The sequence below is a fragment of the Somniosus microcephalus genome, chromosome 32 (assembly GCF_052327205.1).
Source record: "Somniosus microcephalus isolate GS21.2 chromosome 32, FLI_Smic_1.0, whole genome shotgun sequence".
NCBI lineage: Eukaryota > Metazoa > Chordata > Chondrichthyes > Squaliformes > Somniosidae > Somniosus > Somniosus microcephalus.
The window spans coordinates 41010206-41036435 of record NC_141018.1 but is presented as its reverse complement, the minus strand read 5'-3'; the positions used below and the strand labels follow the sequence as shown (position 1 = coordinate 41036435).

The following is a 26230-nucleotide window of genomic DNA, read 5'->3' as shown; positions in this document are numbered from 1 at the left end:
CCAGCCTACAAATACATGCTTCTGTCGCAGCACAGCCTGGAGCTGGTGTGGAAGAAGCATCAAAGAATAACAGCAGCACCGAAGCAGGGAAAGAACAACAAGGAGAGATCATTCATTCCAGTACCAAGCAGAGCTTCCACTGGCTCCAATCAGAGCACGGGCTAGTTGTCAGAAACCACAAAAGATTCTTCAGTAGTTTACAACTGCAGGAGAGTACAGTTCTCAGGACAAAGATGGGCATGGGCTGTTAAAGACAGAAAAATGAAAGCAGGAGTTAACAATCTAAAGCATATACGTTACATTTGCGATTTCCGATCTTGATTTATGAGCAATTTTCCTGTTCAGTGAAGAAATAGTGGGAATAAAACAGTAGTCAACTGTACACCTTTGACTGAAGACTTCACTTTACCAGGCGGCTGATACTCATCTATCCAGTGATAGAATAAAAGCATTTACAAATAAGCAATAAGTATGCTCTGTCCAGAACCGTGCCTTCACTTAAGCCACGTGGGACGGTTGCCACTCAAAGAATCAACAAATTGTCAAAAACTCAGAACAATGATTGGTGATGGATGGGTATACATTTACATCTTTCGATTATCCCCAGGCCTTTGCAGTGAATGAAAATTTAGAGTTGTACAGAGACACTTTTGTATTATTTAATTATTTCCCTATTGGATTAGCTAAAGAAATAGTGAGCTTCAGCTTTGCTAATAATGGAACAATCACATTTTTCAGCAGCCCTGGGACCAGCTCAGTCAAAGATTAGATCCAGCTTGTTGCCTGGAAATCTGTTTTACTGCCAAACTAGCAGATTTAATTTCTCTGTCACATTTTTAAAACAAAATTATAGAACGCTTGTCAAATTTGTTCAATAATTCTTTGTCCTTTATTACATATCCTTAGACAATGACTTTATGATTTAAAGATGTTCTTTGTAAACATGAGAGAGATCTGGAAGGTTTTACACAGATCATATACAATATTTTGACACATCTGGCAGAATGGGATATTGGAATGCAAGTCTTTTCTACAAAATGCCTTAAATTCTGAAGGGAAAAAAAACTAGAACTCTGCATTTTTCTATCAGTTTCCAGCTGCATGTTGCCGCAGCCACTACCTTGCGACATGTTGGGTGAGAGCACTGCTAGCCAGGTGAAACAATCCACAACCCCCCTGGTCCACAGAGTGCTTTGCACGAACAGACTCCATGCACTGTAAAACAGGCTTTATATATTTAATCTAACCGGAAGTATGTGAATTAAATTCACATACCGACACCCTCTTTGTCCGTGCTCCCCAATACATGCTGGCAGCACAATCAGTGGAATGCAATAGAAATTATGCAATAGTAATCAGACTTACTGGAAGATATGGCAATATATGTTGGTTACTGTCACATCTCACTTTAAATCTTAATTTAGTAATAAACTTTTTAAAAAGCAAATAAACAGCATTTATCAGACAACCTGCTTTTGCTGTTCCCTTCTGTTTTTGTAAAGGACACATGATAATGAAACAAGGGGCACAATTCAACTCCCGTAAATTGTGTTAGCCTAGTAAGAACAAGCAATGTTTGTTATCAGTGATTGGATCAGATTATTATAGCACAGAAACAGATCATTCAGCCCATCAAATTCGACACTGGTGTTTTTCTCTACGTGAGTTACCTAGTTTAATCCCACTCTCCCATTCGCAATCAACATTCCGCAGGGACTGCTCCCTCCGAGACACCCTAGTCCACTCCTCTATCACCCCCAGCACCCCTTCCCCTTCGCCCGGCACCTTCCTGTGCAAGCGCAGACGATGCAACACCTGCCCTTATACCTCCCCCCTTCCCACTGTCCAGGGCCCCAAACATCCCTTCCAGGTGAAACAGCAATTTACTTGTACCCCTTGCGGTCGCCTGTCATTTTAATTCACCGCCCCATTCCCATTCAGACCTCACTGTACTCGGGCTCTTGCATTGTTCCACGGAAGCTCAGCGTAAACTCGAGGAACAGCACCTCATCTTCCGATTAGGCACTTTACAGCCTTCCAGACTCAATATCGAGTTCAACAATTTCAGATCATAACCTCGGCCCCCTATTACATTTTTACTTATTTTTTATCCACACCTTTGTTTTGGCCCTTCCCCCCCCCTTTTTTTTCCCTCTCCTACATGGCAGCTGTCTCCCATTCTGCCAGCGCATTTCACACCTAATCTAGAGCCGTCTTTTATCTCCACTAGTCCTATCACCATCTCATCTTGTTTTGAATACCTCTTAATGTCTCTTCACTTCTCTTTTGTTCTCTCCCAGCCTGGCCTTCAGTCTTGACAAAGGGTTTGACCCGAAACGTTGACTCTATTTTCTCTCCACGGATGTTGCCTGGCCTGCTGAGTTTTTCCAGCATTTTCTGTTGTTATTCCTTTAATATTTTTTCTTTTACAAGAAACTGTATAATTTCCTTCTGGCCTTAACATTAAGTTTACATAGAAACATAGAAGATAGGAGCAGGAGTAGGCCATGGGATCATGGCTGATCATCCAAACTCAGTACCCTGTCCCTGCTTTCTCCCCATATCCCTTGATCCCTTTAGCCTTAAGAAATATATCTAACTCCTTCTTGAATATATTTAAGTGGCAGGGGAGCCCGGCGCTGCCAGGGCAATTTTGGGCTGCGCGGTGTCCGTGCCCCTGTCTGTCCCCCCTCTCCTCGTCTCCCTGTGCTGTCCTCTCTCTCCCTCCCTCCCCTCTCCCTGCCTAGCGCCTGAGGCCCGATGCCGTTGTGATAGCGGCCGTGCGGGGCCTAGCGGTTGAGGCGCGGCCGGGCTGTCGGGCCGAGACAGACCCGAGCTGAGCTCCCCCGCGGATCGCGCGGCTGACGGCCGGCCGCTGCCGCTCCCCCGACCGGTGTGTGTGTCGGGCTGAGCGGTTGCGAGGCACGGCCCGAGTGAGCCCAACTTACCTGCCGCTCCGGCAGGGCGGGAGCGGGATCGGGAGCCGCAATGTGGGGGTTTCTTTTGGTGCTGCTGTCCCTGTGGGGATGGAAAAAATGGCGCCGAAGTTTAGGGAGACTGGAGGATTAGGACCCACCCGTGACGCACTGATTGGTCAACCATCAGGTGAGTGAACTGTAGGATTGGTCAAGCAGCACGTCAGTCAACGCTAATGACAGGTAGGATTTTTGAACCTTTTTTGTATACTGTCCTAACAATTTTTGAGTGACGAAAAAGTAAATACGCCTACGAGAGTCCCCTAATGATAAGCTTTCTTTTGATATAACATATGTGTAGGTACACTCTATAACTTTTGATTGTATAGCCGGACAGACAGAGAGACAGACAGAGAGAGACAGACAGAGAGACAGACAGAGAGACAGACAGAGAGACATACTGTTTTATATATATAGATGAATTGGCCTCAACTGCCTTCTGTGGTAGAGAATTCCACAGGTTCACCACACTCTGGGTGAAGAAATTCCTCCTCATCTCAGTCCTAAATGGCTTACCCCTTATCCTTAGACTGTGACTCCTGGTTCTGGACTCCCCCGCTATCGGGAACATCCTTCCTGCATCTAGTCTGTCTAGTCCTGTTAGAATTTTATAAGTTTCAATGAGATCCCCTCTCATTCTTCTAAACTCTAGCGAATACAAGCCCAATCGACCCAATCTCTCTTCATACGTCATTCCTGCCATCCCAGGTATCAGTCTGGTGAATCTTCGCTGCACTCCCTCCATGGCAAGAACATCCTTCCTCAGATAAGGCGACCAAAACTGCACACAATACTCAAGGTGTGGTCTCACCAAGGCCCTGTACAACTGCAGCAAGACATCCTTGCTCCTGTACTCGAATCCTCTCGCTATGAAGGCCAACATACCATTTGCCTTCTTAACCGCCTGCTGCACCTGCATGCTTACCTTCAGCGACTGGTGCACAAGGACACCCAGGTCTCATTGCACTTTCCCTTTTCCCAATCTATTGCCGTTCAGATAATAATCCGCCTTCCTGTTTTTGCCACCAAAGTGGATAACCTCGCATTTATCCACATTATACTGCATCTGCCATGCATCTGCCCAATCACACAACCTGTCCAAATCATACTGGAGTTTCTCTGCATCCTCCACACAGCACACACGCCCACCCAGCTTTGTGTCGTCTGCAAACTTGGAGATATTACATCTAGTTCCCTCGTCTAGATCATTAATATATATTGTGAATAACTGGGGTCCTAGCACTGATCCCTGCGGTGCCCCACTAGTCACTGCCTGCCACTCGGAAAAAGACCCGTTTATTCCAACTCTTTGCTTCCTGTCTGCCAACCACTTCTCTATCCAAGTCAGTACCTTACCCCCAATCCCATGTGCTTTAACTTTGCACGCTAATCTCTTATGCAGGACCTTTTCAAAAGCCTTCTGAAAGTCCAAATACACCACATCCACTGGTTCTCCCTCATCTATTCTACCAGTTACATCCTCAAAAAATTCCAGTAGATTAGTCAAGCATGATTTATCTTTTGTAAATCCATGTTGACTTTGTCCGATCCTGTCACTGTTTTCCAAGTGCTCTGCTATTACATCTTTTATAATGGACTCTAGCATTTTTCCCACGACCGATGTCAGGCTTACCGGGCTATAATTCCCCGTTTTCTCTCTACCACCTTTTTTAAATAGTGGGGTAACATTAGTTACCCTCCAATCCATGGGAACTGTTCTTGGGTCTATAGAATTTTGGAAGATGACCAGCAATGCATCTACTATTTCTAGGGCCACTTCCTTAAGTACCCTAGGATGTAGATTATCAGGAATAACAACAGAAAATGCTGGAAATACTCAGCAGGCCAGGCAGCATCCATGGAGAGAGAAACAGAGTTAACGTTTCAGGTCTGGGACCCTTCATGAGAACTGGAAAAAGCTGGAGCTGTAACAGATATTAAGCAGGTGTAGAGACGGGGGGATGGGAAGGAATTGAAAGAACGTACTGTGCTTATGTAAGAGGCAGGAAAGGTAAAATGTTGCAAATGGGAATTGCGAAATAATACAGCATGAAAAATGGGGACTGGGGTTATTGTCTGAAATTGTTGAACTTGATGTTGAGTCCGGGTGGCTATAAAGTGCCGAATCGAAAGATTGGCCCAGAACTTGGTGTCGGGGGCTTGCCGCGCGTGCAAGCCCCCGATGTGCACTTACCCGGCGCGCTGACATCTGAAACCTGGCCCGCAGTGGATTTCCTGTAAGTGGCCCGGTTCTGATCTCGGCGCGCTGTGCTAACCTGACCCAGCGGCGTAGTTAGTGTGATGTGCCGGCTGGGATCAGGTGAACACTGTTCAGCCAATCAGGGGAGGGGAAACTTCATTCATAAGTTTGATAGTAAAGACTGTCAAACTCATGAAAAGTACGGCACCCCAAAACACTACTTAAACTTCAAATAAAATTTTAAAAAGCATCCCAATAATTAAATTAACTATGAATAACTTTAAAAAACGATTTTAAACAATTAATCAAATTTTTGAAAAAAATAAATTTTTAAAAAATAGGGTCTAAAACTAAACTTACCTTACTGTAGATTCTTTAAAAATAATAAACCTGTGGAAAAAAAAAATTCTAAATTGTACTAAAAGACCACTTACCTGTAAAACTAAGTAGTTACGTGTGGTTTTTCAATGCGTAAAAACCGGAGCCCTTTACACACACGCGCAAATCTGTAAAAATACAGGAAATCCAAGTCGCACGCGCTGCCCAATACCGCGCATGCGTTCAGCCTCTTAACCCCTTGGGTCAGAGGACAGGAAATGCCGGTTTTCAGCACATGCGCTGTGCATGCTGAAAACCGGCAATTCCTCCTGGCACACGCGTGAGTACCCTGTCCATACTCACGCGTTGTGACAGGAATTACTGGGCCATTATGTCTATCGATACTGTAACTATTTCTAATCAAGTGTTTTGACAATTCAACATTATTGGATGGAGGTATTGGAATTTCAAGCCAACGCCTTTGGCCTGCCCAAGATGACAGTCTGTGAAGTACCCAGTTAGTCTTGTAGCATTCCCAGTTTCACTAGTCTTTCTCTATTTATCTCCATTTCTTTCTGCATTCATTCTGTTACTTTCTCTTTCCCTGTCTCTACTTCTCCAGTTTTATGGTTTTAAGTCCCTCACACCTCAACATCTTTCTCTCTCTTCCCCCTCCCCATATTACAACAGATCCTCCCTCTTGTGCTTCCTTTCACAAGCTGCGATCCCTTTAACCTCTTCAGTTGCTCAGTTGACGTTACAAGGCTCCCAAATCATACCAAGTACTTATGAACTGGGCAAGGGTTTAATATGCATGGGAAACAGCTTCTTTCCCAGGGCGGTCATCCTACTGAACTCCACAAATAAACTCTAAAGCCTGCACATCTGCCAATGCACTTTATTATGGTTATGTTTATGTTAATGTATTACAAGCCAAAGGTATGTTGAATGTTTAAATGTCTTAATCTAAATGTACACTCTCGGGAGCCGCAAGCCTACATTTCGTTGTACTGCACTTGTGCACTAACAATGACAATAAAGTTGATTTGATTTGATTTGATTTGAAGTAGTTATTCATACAGTGGCACTGTACCATGCATCAGAGAGGAAAACACGCATGTCCAACAGTTCTCCTTTTTCAGACAACAGTAACAATATCAAACAATAGTATTTATCTATATAGTCACATTAAAGTGGTTTAACTGAGATTAGACAACTCAAGTCACATAAATTTTCTTTTGAAATATCATAATGACAAGCTCAAGCAATGGTCTCTGGAAATGTGAGGAATATGATGGAATACTCTCCACTTGCCTGGATGAGTGCGGCTCCAACAACAGTCGAGAAGCTCCGCACCATCCAGGCCAAAGCAGTTTGCTTGATCGTCACCTCATCCACTAGCCTAAACATCCACCCCTCTCCACCACTGGCATACCCTGGCTGCAGCGTGTACCATCTACAGGATGCACTGCAGCAACTCACCAAGGCTTCTTTGGTAGCACCTCCCAAACACACGACCTCCACCACCTAGAAGGGCAAGGGCAATAGGTGCGTGGGAACACCACCACCTCCAAGTTACACACCATCCTGACTTGGAAATATATCACCGTTCCTTCATCATCACTGGGTCAAAATCCTGGGATCTCCTGCGTAACAGCACTGTGGGAGCACCTTCACCACATGGACTGCAGTGGTTCAAGGCAGCGGCTCACCACCACCTTCAAGAGCAAATAGGGATGGGCAATAAATGCTGGCCTTGCTGGCAATGCCCACATCCCGAAAAAGAATTAATAAAATACAAGTGACGAACATACTGATGAGGCAGGTCATGCAATCATTTAATAAGCTCTCAAACAAAAGGACAACAAAGCACATGAATTGTACCATCAACAATACGGCACTCGCACAACCAGCCACGATACAGAACACCCACACTTTTCCACTGTATGACGCTCACACAAGTTCATAGTTATTCAAGGCATGTACTTTTTACAACTTCAACGACACTGAGTTGTGTGTGAAGAATTGAAGACATTTTTGCACCATATCTAAGAGTCTGAACAAATATTTTTACCTGTTAATTTCAGTAAAAATGGACGCAAGGATATAGCAGGAAACACAAGTTAATGCCCATATCTACTTTTTTCCTAAAACGAGCTAATAGGAAAATTTAACCTAAGTTATCAATCCAACAGAAATGGCAGGCTGTACCTAGATTATTTCTTAATGCACCAGTGTCAGATCAGATAAAGTCACTTCATAGATCTGTCTGAGTCAAATGGCAGCAGTGTTTATGGACATATAAATATATGCAGGTACAGTTCTTAGACTGCTTAGCATCTAAAAGGATGGAGAGTGACGAGAAGAAACCACCTGAAGCATGGTGAAAACAGTGATCCATTGTTAAAGGGGCAGGCGGGTGGATGTACGTCAACATTCCCATACTTTTGCCCAGGACTGATGGAGCTAGACTTGGGGAGCAGAGATCAGAAATTCCCAGTTTGATTAACAAACGCATCCTTACAAACCTGAATGTAGGATCCCTAATAGTGAAGCTAATTCATTACACACAAGCAAACTGGTAAAATTCTGTTTTTTTTTAAAAAAAGTATCCATTCACAATTTCCAAAGTGGCGGATGTCTACTTTACATGCTCATATTTTTTACATTAAGATTAATTAAGAATTACAATGACTAGATTGCACATGATCATAGCACTATGTGAGAGCACTATCAGACCTAGATATTAAAGTGCTACTACTGAGCCAAGTATCCACTTGGTAGCACTCTCACCTGTCAGAAGATCATCAGTTCAAGCCCCAATCTAGGTTGACACTTCAGAACAGTACTGGGGGAGTTCCAGTGAAAGGCTAAGCAATGCCAGCTCATTACACTGGCAGATATACTCACCTATCCAGTGGTCCTCCAGTTTCTTCTTAAACTAGGAGCACTTCTTCACATGTGGAGGCATGCACCCATAATATTGCATGCACATGAAACTGCACACACAGTGGCACTCTAAATTCTGGGGGAACTGAGCATAGCTCATTAGGCTGTACACACTTCCATTTCCTTGTTAGTGTGAGCTTAACAGCCAATTGGTGGTTGGGGGTAGGTTGGACTCCCACCAGTAAGTAAATAGGGATGGTTCACACTGCAGCGCAATAGTTTGTGGAGCGCTGTGCCGGGTCCAGCTTAAGGCTACCAAACTCACTGGAGGTGGAGCAGCCAAATTTGATTGCCAAATTTTTATCCTGTACTAAGAGTTTCATATCAAATTCAGCTCAAAATCCTAGTCTGAATAGAATATGTTACCATGTCCCACTGATCCCTATCCTATACCATCTATTCCTAGCAATGCTACAGCTGTATTTCAATTTCCTTTTCAATCAACTTTCTATTCCCCAATCCAACTAGTAAACCCCAAAGTCCCAAAATGATAGCCATAAAGAGGTTAATGGTTGGGTCAGAGAAACAGAATATTCAATTGCCAATGCATTGTAGCTGCGCACAGTTAGATTGATGACCGGCACAAAGCCCAATTGGCGGTCAGGAAAAGTGACTCACTGTGATTTTCTTCATATCCAGCTGTCGGAGCTGCAGCATGTGTCGGAGAATTGTATGCTTGTACCATGACTCCTGAGCTATGGGATTGCCATCCAAGGTGACCTCCGAGAGCGATAAAGAGTCTGCCAGACAAGCAATGTCCTCAAATCTGCATTTTAAAAAATATACTCAATTAGGGAGACCGTATTTCAGGCAAGGCATTAATTAAGCCAATGACCGGAGTAATGAAATTACATGAAATGAGAAATGCATTCGTACTTACAATTGTCTCTGAAGGTCAGAAGCAAACACCAGCAGGAATTTGGACTATTAAAAAAAGAGTAGAATTTCTCTACCGTTGCTAAATACCTGCATGCAACTGGCAGCCATCCCAGATTTTTATGGTAATTTCCTCTGCTACATTGCATTAATTCAACAGGACTACTGGCCCATTGTGGCAGTTTACATAACATGATAATATAAGGGCTTAATCTAATCTCTCCACTTCACACAACCAATAGTCTGACTTCCAAATTAGAATCAGTCTCCTGCAGAAGAAACAAGCACCAATCCAGCACCTTGTTGAAGGACAGATCTCTCTCTCACTCATAAGGAAATGGTGCTACAGTTACTTTCCACTCTGTTTCTGGAACAAAAAAATTCAATTACATGTCTGTACTTCTAAGTGCAGTAGCTGTTCCTGGTCAGCAAGGAATTTTGTACGAAATATAAATATTTAAAAATATTTCCAGCTCGTGCTAAAGTGTCAGGTTTAGGAAATGTGCAGAGAGCAACAGATTTCAAAAAATTAATTCTCGGAATGTGAGCATCGCTGGCAAGGCCAGCATTTATTGCCCATTCCTAATTGCCCTTGAAGGTGGTGGTGAGCCGCCTTCTGGAAACGCTGCAGTTTGTGTGGTAAAGGTACTCCCAGAATTGTGTTGGTTAGGGAGTTCCAGGATTTTGACCCAGCAACGATGAAGGAACGGCGATATATTTCCAAGTCAGGATGGTGTGTGACTTGGAGGGGAACTTGGAGGTGGTGGTGTTCCCACGCGCCTGCTGCCCATGTCCTTCTAGGTGGTAGAGGTTGCGGGTTTCGGAGGTGCTGTCAAAGAAGCCTTGGCGAGTTGCTGCAGTGCATCTTGTAGATGGTACACACTGCAGCCACGGTACACCAGTGGTGGAGGGAGTGAATGTTTAAGGTGGTGGATGAGGTGCCAATCAAGCAGTTGCTTTGTCCTGGATGGTGTCGAGCTTCTTGAGTGTTGTTGGAGCTGCATTCATCCAGGCAAGTGGGGAGTATTCCATCATACTCCTGACTTGTGTCTTGTAGATGGTGGAAAGGCTTTGGGGAGTCAGGAGGTGACAGAATACCCACCTCTGACCTGCTCCAGTAGTCACAGTATTTGTGTGACTGGTCCAGTTACGTTTCTGGTCAATGGTGACCCCCCCAGGATGTTGATGATGGGGGATTAGACGATGGTAATGCCATTGAATGTCAAGGAGCGGTGGTTAGACTCTCTCTTGTTGGAGATGGTTATTGCCTGGCACTTGTGAGGTGCGAATGTTACTTGCCACTTATCAGCCCAAGGTCTTGCTGCATGCAGGCACGGACTACTTCGTTATCTGAGGAGTTGCAAATGGAACTGAACACTGTGCAATCATCAGCGAACATCCCCACGTCTGACCTTATGATGGAGGAAAGGTAATTGATGAAGCAGCTGAAAATGGTTGGGCACTGCCCGGAGGAACTCCTGCAGCAATGTCCTGGAGCTGAGATGGTTAGTCTCCAACAACCACAACCATTTTCCTTTGTGCTAGGTATGACTCCAGCCAGTGGAGAGTTTCCCCCCTGATTCCCATTGACTTCAATTGTTACTGGGGCTCCTTGATGCCAGACTCAGTCAAATGCTGCCTTGATGTCAAGGGCAGTCACTCTCACCTCACCTCTGGAATTCATCTCTTTTGTCCATGTTTGGACCAAGGCTGCAATGAGGTCTGGGGTTGAGTAGTCCTGGCAGAACCCAAACTGAGCATCGATGAGCAGGTTACTGGTGATTAAGTTCCGCTTAATAGCACTGTCGATGACACTTTCCATCACTTTGCTGATGATTGAAAGTAGGCTGATGGGGTGGTAATTGGCTGGATTGGATTTGTCCTGCTTTTTGTGGACAGGACATACCTGGGCAATTTTCCACTTTGTTGGGTAGATACCAGTGTTGTAGCTGTACTGGAACAGCTTGGCTAGAGGTGCGGCTAGTTCTGGAGGGGAATTTGGAGGTAATGGTGTTTCCATGCACCTGCTGCCCTTATCCTTCTAGGTGGTGGTGGTTGCGGGTTTAGGAGGTGCTGTTGAAGAAGCCTTGGCAAATTGCTCCACTGCATTTTGTAGATAGTACACATTGTAGCCACGGTGCACTGGTCGTGGAGGGAATGGATCTTTAATCAAGTTGATGGGCTGTCAATCAAATGGACTGCTTTGTCCTGGATGGTGTCGAGCTTCTTCAGTGTTGTTGGAGCTGCACCCATCTAGGTAGGCGGAGAGTATTCCATCACATTCATGACTTGTACCTTGTAGGTGGTGGAAAGACTTTGGGGAGTCAGGAGGTGAGCCACTGTGCCCAGCCTCTGACCTGCTCCAGTAGCCACGGTGATCTAACTGAGGTGTTTAAAATGATAAAGGGATTCGAGAGGGTAGAGAGAGAGAAACTATTCCCTCTGATGGGGGAATTCTGAACAATCTTAATATTAGAACTTAGCCATTTAGGTGTGGAATCAGGAAACACTTTTTGCACAAAGGGTAGCGGATATCTGGAACTTGCTCCTCCAAAAGGCTGCGGATGCTGGGGGTGAATTGGAATTTTCAAGACCGAGACCGATAGGTATCAAGAAATATGGAGTGCAGGCGGATAAATGGAGTTGAGGTACAGATTACCCATGAGCTAACTGAATGGCGGAAGAGGCTTGAGGGGCTGAATGGCCACCTCCTGTTCCTATGTTCCTGTGTGAGTCAGCAGCTTCAGGAGATGAAGGGAGAAAATCAGCAGACAAAGTGACTAATAGATAAAAGGGAATGCAATAGATGTAGTGTATATAGATTATCAGAAGGCATTTAATAAGGTGTCTCTTCCCCCGCGCCCCCACCCACCCGCAATCCCATGTTTCTCTCTCACCCCACCCCCGCGATCCAATGTTCACCCTACTGCAATTCCCTCCCTCCCTCCTCTCCAGTCCCCGGCTGCAGCCTTGAACATCAGGCTTTCCCACCCGGGAGCCAGCCAGCCTCTCAATCCGGCCAGCTGCCAGGTGGGATACCAAGCAAAAAAATTCATACGCGGTCCTGCCATCAAATTCGTCAGGACCTCCACTTTTCCCAGCCACCGATAGTCGCCCTGCTCCCAGGCAGCCACAATCAGAAAGCCAGACATCCAGGAAAGTTTTACAAAGTGTTTATATTTACAGGTAATTACATACACTGGCTGATCGAATAACTAATGAGAGCTTCACATTACAGCTAACTGAAGAGACACTGGCAGTGTGGGAAGGTGAAGCGAGGCACTACACACAGGGAATACTGCAAAGTATAATCAGGCACCCACACGCCCAGAGTAGGTTAGCGGAGTCAAACCAAAAACCCTCGATTTAGTCAAAACATAGCTCAATGATGTGGTGGGAGGGGGACATTGCAGTTTTGTCCTGAATAGATGACCTGCAAAGGGCGAATGGCCTTCATCATCTGTATTTATCTTATGGCCTTGTGAACCATCACTTGCTAATAACTCCTAAGTGTGAAGGCCAACTGTGAAGAAAGAGACATCACAAAACGTGTCACAAAGAACCGTAGTCAGTAGCAGAGTCATGAAAAATAGAAAACCAAAATCAATTTCATACTAATTAACTATCACAGTCCTGGAAACATAGAAAAGAACTTAGTTATATCGCGCCTTTCTCAGCCTCAGGACATCCCAACGCGCTTCACAGCCAATGAGGTACTTTTGAAGTGCAGTCACTGTTGTAATTTAGGAAATGTGGCAGCCAATGTGCACACAGCAAGACCCCACAAACAGCAATATGATAATAACCAGATAATGTTTTTAGTGATGCTGGTTGAGGGATAAATATTGACCAGGACACTGGAGATAACTCCCCTGCTCTTCTTCGAATAGTGCACATCTTTCTCTAGTTTCTCTCCAATCTCCTCTCATGCCCTCTCCGAGCTCATCTTGTCCATGAGACCCACCTCCTGCTCCCTTGACCCTAGTCCCACCAAACTGCTGACCATCCAACTTCCATTCCTGGCTATTATGTTAGTTGATAGTTAACAGTTCCCTCTCCTCGGGTACTGTCCCCCTCCCCTTCAAGACTGCCATCATCATCACCCCTCTCAAAAACATAACCCTTTACCCCTCTGTCCTTGCAAACTACCGCCCCATCTCCAACCTCCCTTTCCTCTCCAAAGTCCTTGAAAGTGTTGTCACCTCCCAAATCCGTGCCCATCTTTCCATGTTTGAATCCCTCCAATCATGTTTCCACCCCTGCTACAGCACTGAAACGGCCCTTATCAAAGTCACAAATGACATTCTATGTGACTGTGACAATGGTAAACTTTCCCTCCTGATCCTTCTCGATCTGTCTGTAGCCTTCGACATGGTTGACCACACCATCCTCCTCCAATGCCTCTCCTCCATCGTCCAGCTGGGTTGGACTGCCTTTGCCTGGTTCCTTTCTTATCTATCCAGTTGCAGTCAGAGAATCATCAGCAATGGCTTCTCTTTCCGATCCCGCACCATTAACTCTGGAGTCCCCCAAGGATCTATCTGTGGCCCACTCCTATTTTTTATCTACATGCTGCCTCCAGCGACATCATCCAAAAACACACGTCAGATTCAAATGTGCACTGACGACACCCAGCACAATCTCACCACCACCTCTCTCGACCCCTCCAATGTCTCTGATTTGTGACACTGCCAGTACTGGATGAGCAGAAATTTGTTCTAACTAAATATTGGGAAGACTAAAGCCATTGTCTTCGGTCCCTGCCACAAACTCTGTTCATTAGCCACCGACTCCATCCCTCTCCCTGGGAACTGTGTGAACCAGACCGTTTGCAATCTTGGTGTCGTATTTGACCCCGAGATGTGCTTCTGACCACATGTCCAAGACCGCCTACTTCCACCTCTGTAACATTGCCTGACTCCACCCCTGTCCATCTGCTGCTGAAACCCTCATCCATGCCTTTGTTCCCTCTATACAGATATTCCAACACTCTCCAGGCTGGCTTCCCATCTTCCACCCTACATAAATTTGAGTTTATCCAAACCTCCGCTGCCCTTATCCTAACTCACACCAAGTCCCGTTCACCCAGCACCCACTGTGCTCGCTGACTTACACAGGTCCAGCAATACCTCGATTTTAAAATTCTCATCCTTGTTTCAAATCCCCCCATGGCTTCGCCCCTCCATATCTCTGGAAACTCCTCCAGCCCTACAACTCTCCAAGATCTCTGCACACCTCCAAATGTGGCCTGTTGTGCATCCCGGATTTTAAATGCTCCACCATTGGCGGCCGTGCCTTCAGTTGCCTAGGCCTTAAGCTCTGGAATTCCCTCCCTAAACCTTTCCTCCTCTCTCTTCTCTTTTAAGATGCTCCTTAAAACCTACTTCTTTGACCAAGCTTTTGGTCATCTGTCCCTAATCTCCTTATGTGGCTGGGTGTCATGCTTTGTTTGATAATATTCCTGTGAAGCGCCTTGGGCCATTTTACTGCGTTAAAGACGCTATATAAATGAAAGTTGTTATTGTTGTTGTGCCATGGGATCTTTTACATCTACCCGAGAGGGCAAATGGGGCCTCGGTTTAACGTCTCATCTGAAAAACACCGACTCCAACAGTGCAGCACTCTCTCAGTGCACTCTGTCGTGGGACTTTAACCCACAGCCTTCTGACTCAGAGGCGAGATGCCACGACTGACACCACATGATCAGTGTCATGAATCTTACCATTCATGTAGAAATGACTCATGAGATAGCACTGGGCGGCCAGCTGGTGGCGCTGTCCAAGGAAAGTATAAATACTCGGGCGGCGGCCCAGCTTGCTCAGGACGTTTTTGTAACCAGGAACTAGTGATGTAACTAGAGCTCATGGTTGTGAAACAGTTGATTAAAGCCTTGTTTTATACTCAAACCAAGTGCTCAGTAGTTTTCTTACATCAATCAGTTTAAATAGTTCTGAAATCTGAACAATCCTTAGATAGGACAAAAAATATCTTTCCATTAAGGTATTCTCATTAGTGGATTTAATATTATTATAACAGAGACAAACAAAGCCCATGTGAGTAAGAGGACTCCCACATATACAACGGTATCATACTACAATAACCCTCATTAACATCCTAGGAGTCTTTTATCAAGGTGCTGCTATGGGAACCCGCATGGGTCCTAGCTATGCCTGCCTTTTCGTGGGACATTAAAAAAAAAAAATTTATTCATTGGTGGGATGTGGGCGTCGCTGGCTAGGCCTGCATTTAGTGCCCATCCCTAATTGCCCTTGAGAAGATGGTGGTGAGCCGCCTTCTTGAACCGCTGCAGTCCATATGGTGTAGGTACACCCACAATGCTGTTAGGAAGGGAGTTCCAGGATTTTGGCCCAGCGACAGTGAAGGAACGGCGATACAGGTCCAAGTCAGGATGGTGTGTGGCTTGGAGGGGAACTTGTAGGTGGTGATGTTCCCATGCGTCTGCTGCCCTTGTCCTTCTAAGTGGCAGAGGTCGCGGGTTTGGAAGGTGCTGTTGAAAGAGCTTTGGCGAGTTGCTGCAGTGCATCTTGTGGATGGTACACACTGCAGCCACAGTGCGCCGGTGGTGGAGGGAGTGAATGTTAAAGGTGGTGGATGGAGTGCCAATCAAACGGGCTGCTTTATCCTGAATGGTGTCGAGCTTCTTGAGTGTTGTTGGAGCTGCACTCATCCAGGCAAGTGGAGAGTATTCCATCACACTCCTGACTTGTGCCTTGCAGATGGTGGAAAGGCTTTGGGGAGTCAGGAGGTGAGACATTCGCCGCAGAATTCCCAGCCTCTGGCCTGCTCTTGTAGCCACAGTATTTATATGGCTGGTCCAGTTCAGTTTCTGATCAATGGTAACCCCCAGGATGTTGATAGTGGGGGATTCAGCAATGGTAATGCCATTGAATGTCATGGGGAGATGGTTAGAGTCTCGCTTGTTGGAGATGGTCATTGCCTGGCACTTGTGTGGTGCGAATGTTACTTGCCACTTGTCAGCCCAAGTCTGAATGTTGTCCAGGTCTTGCTGCATATGGACACGGACTGCGTCAGTATCTGACGAGTCTCGAATGGTTCTGAACAGTGTGCAATCATCAGCGAACATCCCCACTTCTGACCTTATGATGGAGGGAAGGTCATTGATGAAACAGCTGAAGATGGTTGGGCCTAGGACACTGCCCTGAGGAACTCCTGCAGTGATGTCATGTGATTGAGATGAATGACCTCCAACAACCACAGCCAACTTCCTTTGTGCTAGGTATGATTCCAACCAATCGAGAGTTTTCCCCAGGATTCCCACTGACTTCAGTTTTGCTAGGGCTCCCTGATGCCACACTCGATCAAATGCTGCCTTGATGTCAAGGGCAGTCACTCTCACCTCACCTCCTGAGTTCAGCTCTTTTGTCCATGTTTGGACCAAGGCTGTAATGAGGTCAGGAGCTGAGTGGCCCTGGCGGAACCCAAACTGGGCGTCAGTTAGCAGGTTATTGCTGAGTAAGTGCCGCTTGATAGCACTGTCGACGACACCTTCCATCACTTTGCTGATGATTGAAAGTAGACTGATGGGACGGCAATTGGCCGGGTCGGATTTGTCCTGCTTTTTGTAGGCAGGACATACTTGGGCAATTTTCCACATTGCCGGGTAGATGCCAGTGTTGTAGCTGTACTGGAACAGCTTGGCTACGGGTGCAGCTAGTTCTGGAGCACAAGTCTTCAGTACTATTGCCGGAATGTTGTCAGGGCCCATAGCCTTTGCAGTATCCAGTGTCTTCAGCCGTTTCTTGACATCACGTGGAGTGAATTGAATGGGCTGAAGACTGGCATCTGTGATGCTGGGGACCTCAGGAGGAGGCCGAGATGGGTCATCCACTCGGCACTTCTGGCTGAAGATGGTTGCAAATGCTTCAGCCTTGTCTTTTGCACTCACGTGCTGGGCTCCACCATCATTGAGGATGGGGATATTTTTGGGGCCTCCTAATAAGAACATAAGAAATAGGAGCAGGAGTAGGCCAATCGGCCCCTCGAGCCTGCTCCGCCATTCAATAAGATCATGGCTGATCTGATCCTAACCGCCAATCCACTATCACAGAGCCATCTCCTGAATCTAACAGAATTAGACACACGAAATAGGAGCAGGATCAGGCTACACGGCCCCTGGGCCCACTCCGCTACCCACAGGGCCATGACCGATCCGAACCTAGACTCATGTCCAAATTCCTGCCCGCTCCCCGTAACCCTTAATTCCCTTTACTTCTAGGAAACTGTCTATTTCTGTTTTAAATTTATGTAATGATGTAGCTTCTACAGCTTTTTGGGGCAGCATATTCCATGGACCTACCACCCTCTGAGTGAAGTAGTTCCTCCTCATCTCAGTTTTGAAAGAGCAGCCCCTTATTCTAAGACTATGCCCCCTAGTTCTAGTTTCACCCATCATCGGGAACATCCTCCCCGCATCCACCCGATCCAACCCCTTCACAATCTTATATGTTTCAATAAGATCGCCTCTCATTCTTCTGAACTCCAATGAGTAGAGTCCCAATCTACTCAACCTCTCCTCATATGCTCATCCCTGGGATTAACCGAGTGAACCTTCTTTGTACTGACTCGAGAGCAAGTATGTCATTCTTAAGTATGGACACCAAAACTGTACGCAGTATTCCAGGTGCGGTCTCACCAATACCTTGTACAACTGAAGCAATACCTCCCTATTTTTATATTCTATCCCCCTAGCAATGAAAGCCAACATTCCATTGGCCTTCTTAATCACTTGCTGCACCTGCATACTAACCTTTTGAGTTTCGTGCACCAGGACCCCCAGATCCCTTTGGACTTCAGTACTTTCCAGTTTCTTGCCATTAAGATAATAACTTGCTCTATGATTTTTCCTGCCAAAGTGCATAACCTCACACTTTCCAGTATTGTATTCCATCTGCCAAATCTCTGCCCACTTACTTAGCCTGTCTATGTCCCCTTGCAGGTTTTTTATGTCCTCCTCACTCACTACTTTCCCTCCCATCTTGGGATCATCTGCAAACTTTGATATGTTACACTCGGTCCCCTCCTCCAAATCGTTAATATAGATTGTAAAGAGTTGGGGACCCAGCACTGACCCCTGCGGAACACCACTAGTTACTGATTGCCAGTCTGAGAATGAACCATTTATCCCAACTCTCTGCCTTCTGTTAGATAGCCAATCCTCTATCCATGCCAGAATATTACCCCCAATCCCGTGATTTTTTATCTTAAGCAATAATCTTTTGTGTGGCACCTTGTCAAATGCCTTTTGGAAGTCTAAATACACTACGTCCACTGGTTCCCCTTTATCCACCCTATATGTTACTTCCTCAAAGAACTCCAGCAAATTTGTCAAACATGACTTCCCCTTCATAAAACCATGCTGACTTTGTCCTATTAAATTATGATTATCCAAATGTCCTGTTACTGTCTCCTTAATAATGGACTCCAAAATTTTACCTACCACAGATGTTAGACTAACCGGTCTATAGTTGCCAGCCTTCTGTCTACTGCCCTTTTTAAATAAGGGTGTTACATTAGCAGTTTTCCAGTCTGCCGGGACCTTTGCCGAGTCCAGGGAGTTTTGGAAAATTATTACCAATGCATCCATAATCCCTACCGCCACTTCCCTCAAGACCCTAGGATGTAAGCCATCAGGTCCAGGTGATTTATCCGCCTTGAGTCCCATTATTTTACCGAGTACCACTTCCTTAGTGATTTTGATCGTGTTTAGCTCCTCCCCCCCTTTAGCCCCCTGTTTGTCCAGTGTTGGGATATTCTTAGTGTCTTCTACTGTAAAGACTGATATAAAATATTCAGTGTTTTTGCCATCTCCATATTTCCCATCATTAATTTCCCGGTCTCATCCTCTAAGGGACCAACATTTACTTTAGCCACCCTTTTTCTTTTTATATAACTATAAAAACTCTTACTATCTGTTTTTATATTTTTTGCTAATTTACTTTCATAATCTATCTTCCCTTTCTTAATCAATCTTTTTGTTATTTTTTGCTGTCTTTTAAAGTTTTCCCAATCCTCTATCCTCCCACTAGATTTGGCTACCTTATACCCCTGTATGCCCTTGTTTTTAGTCGACTACTATCCTTAATTTCTTTACTTAGCCACGGATGGCTGTCTTTTCTTTTACACCCTTTTCTTCTCAGTGGAATATATTTTTTTGGAAGTTGTAAAATAACTCCTTAAATGTACACCACTGATCATGTATCGTCTTACCCTTTAATCTATTTTCCCAATCCACTCTACTCAATTCCGCTCTCATACCTTCAGTCTCCTTTATTCAAGCTTAGCACGCTTGCTTGAGATCCAACCTTCTCACCCTCTAATTGAATATGGAATTCAACCATGTTATGGTCACTCATTCCAAGGGGATCCTTTACTAGGACATTTTTAATTAATCCTGTCTCGTTACACAGGACCAGATCTAAGGTTGCTTGCCCCCTGGTCGGTTCAGTTACATACTGCTCAAGAAACCCATCCCTAATACACTCAATGAACTCATCCTCAAGGCAGCCCTGCCCAATTTGATTTGTCCAATTAATATGATAGTTAAAATCCCCCATAATTATAGATGTTCCCTTATTACAAGCCTCAACTATTTCCTGATTGATACTCCGTCCAACAGAGTTGCAACTGTTCGGAGGCCTATAGACTACGCCCACTAGTGTTTTTTCCCCTTATTATTCCTTACCTCCACCCAAACTCTTTCATTATCCTGATCTTTTGACCCAATATCATTTCTCTGTATTACAGTGATTCCTTCCTTTATTAACATAGCCACCCCACCTCCCCTTCCTTCCTGCCTGTCCTTCCTGATCGTTACATAACCTGGTATGTTTAATTCCCAGGCATTGTCACCCTGCAGCCATGTTTCTGTAATGGCCACAAGATCATACCCATATGTAGTTATTTGTGCCATTAACTCGTCTATTTTGTTACGAATGCTACGTGCATTCAGATAGAGAAATTTCAAATATGTTTTGTGACACTTAGTTCCAGCTTTTGCCCTTTTTATTACTTTACCTTTTACTCCATACCTTCTGCCCCTTCCTGACACGCTCTGGTTTTTAATTTCCCCACTGCTACCTAAGTCTATGACCTTCTCTGTTGTCATTTTTATTATTTGCTCTCTAGGAACCTCCCCCCTACTAGTTAGTTTAAAGCCCTCTCTTCAGCCCTAGTTATATGATCTGCCAGGACTCTAGTCCCAGCACTGGCCAAGTGAAGCCCGTCCCAACGGAACAGCTCCCTCCTGCCCCAGTACTGGTGCCAGTGTCCCAGGAAGCAAAACCCATTTCTCCCACACCAGTCTTTGAGCCACGCATTTAACTCTCTAATTTTATTTGTCCTAGCCAAATTCGCTCGTGGCTCAGGTAATAATCCAGAGATTATTACCCTTGTGGTTCTGCTTTTTAATTTGGCCCCTAGCTGCTCCAACTCTGGAGGAGGAGGAATTCCTGGAATGTTTTCGGGACGGTTATCTGGACCAATATGTCGAGGAGCCGACTCGAGATCAGGCCATTTTAGACTGGGTATTGTGCAATGAGAAGGGACTTATCAGCAATCTTCTTGTACGAGGCCCCTTGGGTCAGAGCGATCATAATATGATCGAGCTCTCAGTCGAGATGGAGAGTGAGGAAATTGAATCAGAGACTAAGGTCCAGAACTTAAATAAAGGGAATTACGAGGGTATGAGACGGGAATTGGGTAAGATTGATTGGGTGGTGTTTCTGGGGGGATTGACAGTGGATAGACAATGGCAAGCATTCAAAGATAGAATGGAAGAATTCCAGAACATGTTTATACCGGTTTGGCATAAAAATAAACCTAAAAAGGTGACTCAACCGTGGATAACGAGGGAAATTAGGGACAGCATAAAATCAAAAAAAAGGGCATATCAACTGGCAAAAAAAAGCACCAGACCGGAAGATTGGGGGCAGTACAGGATACAGCAAAAGAGGACAAAGGGATTAATCAGGAAGGGGAAAATAGAATACGAAAGTAAACTTGCAGCAAACATAAAGACAGACTGCAAAAGCTTTTATCGGTATATCAGGAGGAAAAGACTGGTAAAATCCCAAGTCGGTCCCTTGCAGTCCGATTCGGGAGAATGTATAATGGAGAATAAGGAAATGACAGACCAATTAAACTCATACTTTGGTTCTGTATTCACAAGGGAGGACACAAATAACCTCCCAGGAATATCGGCAAACATAGGGACTAATGAGAGGGAGGAGCTGACAGAAATTAGTATCTCTAGGGATATGGTGTTGGGTAAGTTGAGGGGACTGAAGGCCGACAAATCCCCGGGGCCTGATAAACTACATCCTAGGGTACTTAAGGAGGTGGCCCTGGAGATAGCAGATGCTCTAAGGATCATCTTCCAGAACTCCATTGACTCGGGAACAGTACCCGTGGATTGGAGGGTAGCTCATGTTACCCCAATATTTAAAAAGGGGGGTAGAGAGAAAGCAGGGAATTATAGACCAGTAAGCCTTACATCGGTTGTGGGCAGAATGCTAGAGTCCATTATTAAGGATAAAATAGCGGAGCACTTGACAAATGGGGAAAGGATCGGACAGAGTCAACATGGATTTACAAAGGGTAAATCGTGTTTGACTAATCTGCTGGAATTTTTTGAGGAAGTAACTGGTAAAATAGATGGGGGAGAGCCAGTGGATGTGGTGTACCTTGACTTCCAGAAAGCCTTCGATAAGGTTCCACACAAAAGATTATCATGCAAAATTAAGGCTCATGGGATTGGGGGCAAAGTATTAACGTGGATAGAGAACTGGCTGGCGGATAGAAAACAGAGAGTTGGAATAAACGGCTCGTTTTCGGAGTGGCAGGCAGTGACCAGCGGGGTGCCGCAAGGATCTGTCCTGGGACCCCAGCTGTTCACAATATATATAAATGATCTGGATCAGGGAATTGGATGCAATATTTCCAAATTCGCTGACGACACTAAACTAGGAGGAGGGGTGGGCTCTGATGAGGATGTCAGGAGGCTACAGTGCGATTTGGACAGGTTGGGGGAATGGGCGGATACGTGGCAGATGCACTATAATGTGGATAAATGCGAGGTTATCCACTTTGGGGGTAAAAACAGGAGGGTAGATTATTATCTAAATGGCAATAGATTGGGAGATGGGGAAGTGCAGAGGGACCTGGGTGTTCTTGTGCACCAGTCACTGAAGGAGAGCATGCAGGTGCAACAGGCGATTAAGAAGGCAAATGGTATGTTGGCCTTCATATCAAGGGGGTTCGAGTATAGGAATAGGGATACCTTACTACAGCTGTACAAGGTGCTGGTGAGACCGCATCTGGAGTATTGTGTACAGTTTTGGTCGCCCCATCTGCGGAAGGATGTTCTTGCCATGGAAAGAGTGCAACGGCGATTCACCAGGCTGATACCTGGAATGGCGGGAATGACCTACGAAGAGAGATTAAATAGTTTGGGCTTGTACTCACTGGAGTTTAGAAGATTGAGAGGGGATCTCATCGAAACATATAAAATTATGGCAGGCCTGGACAGGCTGAATTCAGAGAGAATGTTTCCAATGGCCGGGGAGCACAGAACCAGGGGCCACAGTCTAAAAATAGCGGGCAAATCATTTAAAACAGAGATGAGGAAGAATTTCTTCACTCAAAGAGTGGTGAGCCTGTGGAATTCCCTGCCACAGAGGGCTGTGAAGGCTAATTCAATAAATATTTTCAAGAGAGAATTGGATATATTTCTGAAGGCTAAGGGGATTAAGGGTTACGGAGAAAAGGCGGGGACGGGGTACTGAACTGGTAAGATCAGCTATGATCTCAGACGAAGATCAGCCATGATCTCATTGAATGGCGGAGCAGGCTCGAAGGGCCGAATGGCCTACTCCTGTTCCTATCTCTATGTATCTATGTACTCCCTCAGCAGAACCTCCTTCCTTGTCCTATCTATGTCGTTGGTACCAACATGGACCACGACAACTGGATCCTCCCCCTCCCACTCCAAGTTTCTCTCCGGTCCAGAGGAGATGTCCTTAACCCTGGTACCGGGCAGGCAACACAGCCTTCGGGACTCTCGCTCTCGGCTGCAAAGAACTCTATCTATCCCCCTAACGATACTATCCCCTACCACTACAACATTTCTTTTAACTGCCCCCCACTTGAATGGCCCCCCGCTCCACGGTGCTGTGGCCTGGTTGCTCATCCTCCCCGCAGTCCCTGTTCCCATCCTCACAGGGAGTAAGAGCCTCGAACCTGTTGGACAAGTGCAAGGGCTGCGGCTCCTCCAACACTACCTCCTGGATCCCCGTACCTGCCTCACTTCTAGTCACACCATCCTGACCCTGGCCACGGACTACATCTGAATTAATTAATCTAATTGGTGTGAATACCTTGTGATACACAGAGTCCAGGTAACTCTCCCCCTCCCTGATGTGTCTCAGTGTTTGAAGCTCGGACTCCAGCTCTTCAACACGGAGCCAGAATTCCTCGAGCAGCCAACACTTACTGCAAATGTGATCACCGTGAGCATTAATGGTGTCCACCAGCTCCCACATATTGCAGCAGCAACACATCACCTGATCTCCCATTCTATGTAATTAATTAAATTTATAAATATTATTCTTAAATATCCTCTGCCCCGATTCTAGATGGTGAATATCACACCTTAGAAACTATAAACCAAAGAGATTTAAGCTTAAAAAGGGAGAAATACTTACCAACCAATCACTTACCCGCTTTCTGGTGACGTCACACTTGGATTACTTTTTACCTCTCTCCTTCCCTCCGAGTTCCCAGACTGGAGACTGGTAGGCCTTACCTGGTCTCTGGGACTTTTATAGCCCCGCTGCTGCCGCTGAAACACCCGCCGACTCTGTGAGGCCTTACCTGGTCTCTGGGACTTTTATAGCCCCGCTGCTGCCGCTGAAACACCCGCTGACGCTGTGAGGCCTTACCTGGTCTCTGGGGCTTTTATAGCCCCGCTGCTGCCGCTGAAACACCCGCCGACGCTGTGAGGCCTTACCTGGTCTCTGGGACTTTTATAGCCCCGCTGCTGCCGCTGAAACACCCGCCGACGCTGTGAGGCCTTACCTGGTCTCTGGGACTTTTATAGCCCCGCTGCTGCCGCTGAAACACCCGCCGACGCTGTGAGGCCTTACCTGGTCTCTGGGACTTTTATAGCCCCGCTGCTGCCGCTGAAACACCCGCCGACGCTGTGAGGCCTTACCTGGTCTCTGGGACTTTTATAGCCCCGCTGCTGCCGCTGAAACACCCGCCGACGCTGTGAGGCCTTACCTGGTCTCTGACTTTTATAGCCCCGCTGCTGCCGCTGAGTTCCCTCCTGTTAACTGTTTAATTGTCCACCACCACTCACGACTGGATGTGGCAGGACTGCAGAGCTTTGATTTGATCCGATGGTTGTGAGATCGCTTAGCTCTGTCTATCGCATGTTGCTTCCGTTGTTTGGCATGCAAGTAGTCCTGTGTTGTAGCCTCACCAGGTTGACACCTCATTTTTCGGTATGCCTGGTGCTGTTCCCGGCATGCTCTCCTGCACTCTTCGATAAACCAGGGTTGATCTCCCGGCTTGATGGTAATGGTAGAGTGAGGGATATGCCGGGCCATGAGGTTACAGATTGTGGTTGAATACAATTCTGCTGCTGCTGATGGCCCACAGCGCCTCATGGATGCCCAGTTTTGAGTTGCCAGATCTGTTCGAAATCTGTCCCATTTAGCATGGTGGTAGTGCCACACAACACGGTGGAGGGTATCCTCAACATGAAGACGGGACTTCGTCTCCACAAGGACTGTGCGGTGGTCACTTCCATCAATGCTGTCATGGACAGATGCATCTGCAACAGGTAGATTGGTGAGGACGAGATCAAGTAGGTTTTTCCCTCTTGTTGGTTCCCTCACCACCTGTGGAACACTCTTTGTTCCAGTCCTACTCAGGTCCCCTCCCTCACCTTTTTTTCCGGTACTTTGATGACTGTATCGGTGCCGTTTCCTGCTCTCACTCTGAACTAGATAATTTCATTCACTTTGCTTCCAATTTCCACCCTTCCCTCACCTTCACATGGTCCATCTCCGACTCTTCCCTTCACTACAAGCCCACTGACTCCCACAGCTATCTGGACTACACTTCCTCCCACCCCGCCTCCTGTAAGGACTCTATTCCATTCTCCCAGTTTCTCCATCTCCGCCGCATCTGCTCTGACGATGCCACCTTCCATACCAGTGCTTCTGACATGTCTTCCTTTTTCCTCAACTGAGGATTCCCCTCTACAGCCCTTGACCGTGTCCGTTCTATCTCCCGCACTTCTGCCCTCACCCTGCCCCTCCTTCCCGGAACCACGACAGAGTTCCCCTCGTCCACTGAGGAAAAAGGGGCGTAAAAGAAAAGACAGCCATCCGTGGCTAAGTAAAGTAATAAAGGATAGTATCCGACTGAAAACAAGGGCATATAAAGTAGCCAAATCTAGTGGGAGGATAGAAGATTGGGAAGCATTTAAAAGCCAGCAAAGAATAACTAAAAGATTAATTAAGAAAGGGAAGATAGATTATGAAAATAAACTAGCAAAAAATATAAAAACAGATAGCAAGAGTTTCTACAGCTATATAAAAAGAAAAAGGGTGGCTAAAGTGAATGTTGGTCCCTTAGAGGACGAGACCAGGAAATTAGTGGTGGGGAACATGGAGATGGCAAAAACACTGAACAAATATTTTGTATCAGTCTTTACAGTAGAGGACACTAAAAATATCCCAACACGGGGCTATAGGGGTCAGGAGCTAAACACGATTAAAATCACTAAGGAGGTGGTACTCGGTAAGATAATGGGACTAAAGGTGGTTAAGTCCCCTGGACCTGATGGCTTACATCCTAGGGTCTT

The 26230-nt window shown here is 45.9% G+C and overlaps 1 protein-coding gene across 7 annotated transcripts in view; it reads right to left on the bottom strand.

Moving 5' to 3' along the window:
- lrrc49 (leucine rich repeat containing 49) overlaps positions 1–26230 on the bottom strand; it is a 423652-nt gene that overhangs the window by 212395 nt on the left and 185027 nt on the right. For all 7 annotated transcript variants that reach the window (XR_015074388.1, XM_085972505.1, XM_085972503.1 and 4 more), the window contains one exon: positions 9061–9208. Coding sequence is in view for 6 of the 7 variants with exons in the window: in XM_085972505.1 (XP_085828631.1) it covers positions 9061–9208 (148 nt within the window). In the remaining variant the exon portion in view is untranslated. The remainder of the gene's footprint in view (positions 1–9060; positions 9209–26230) is intronic.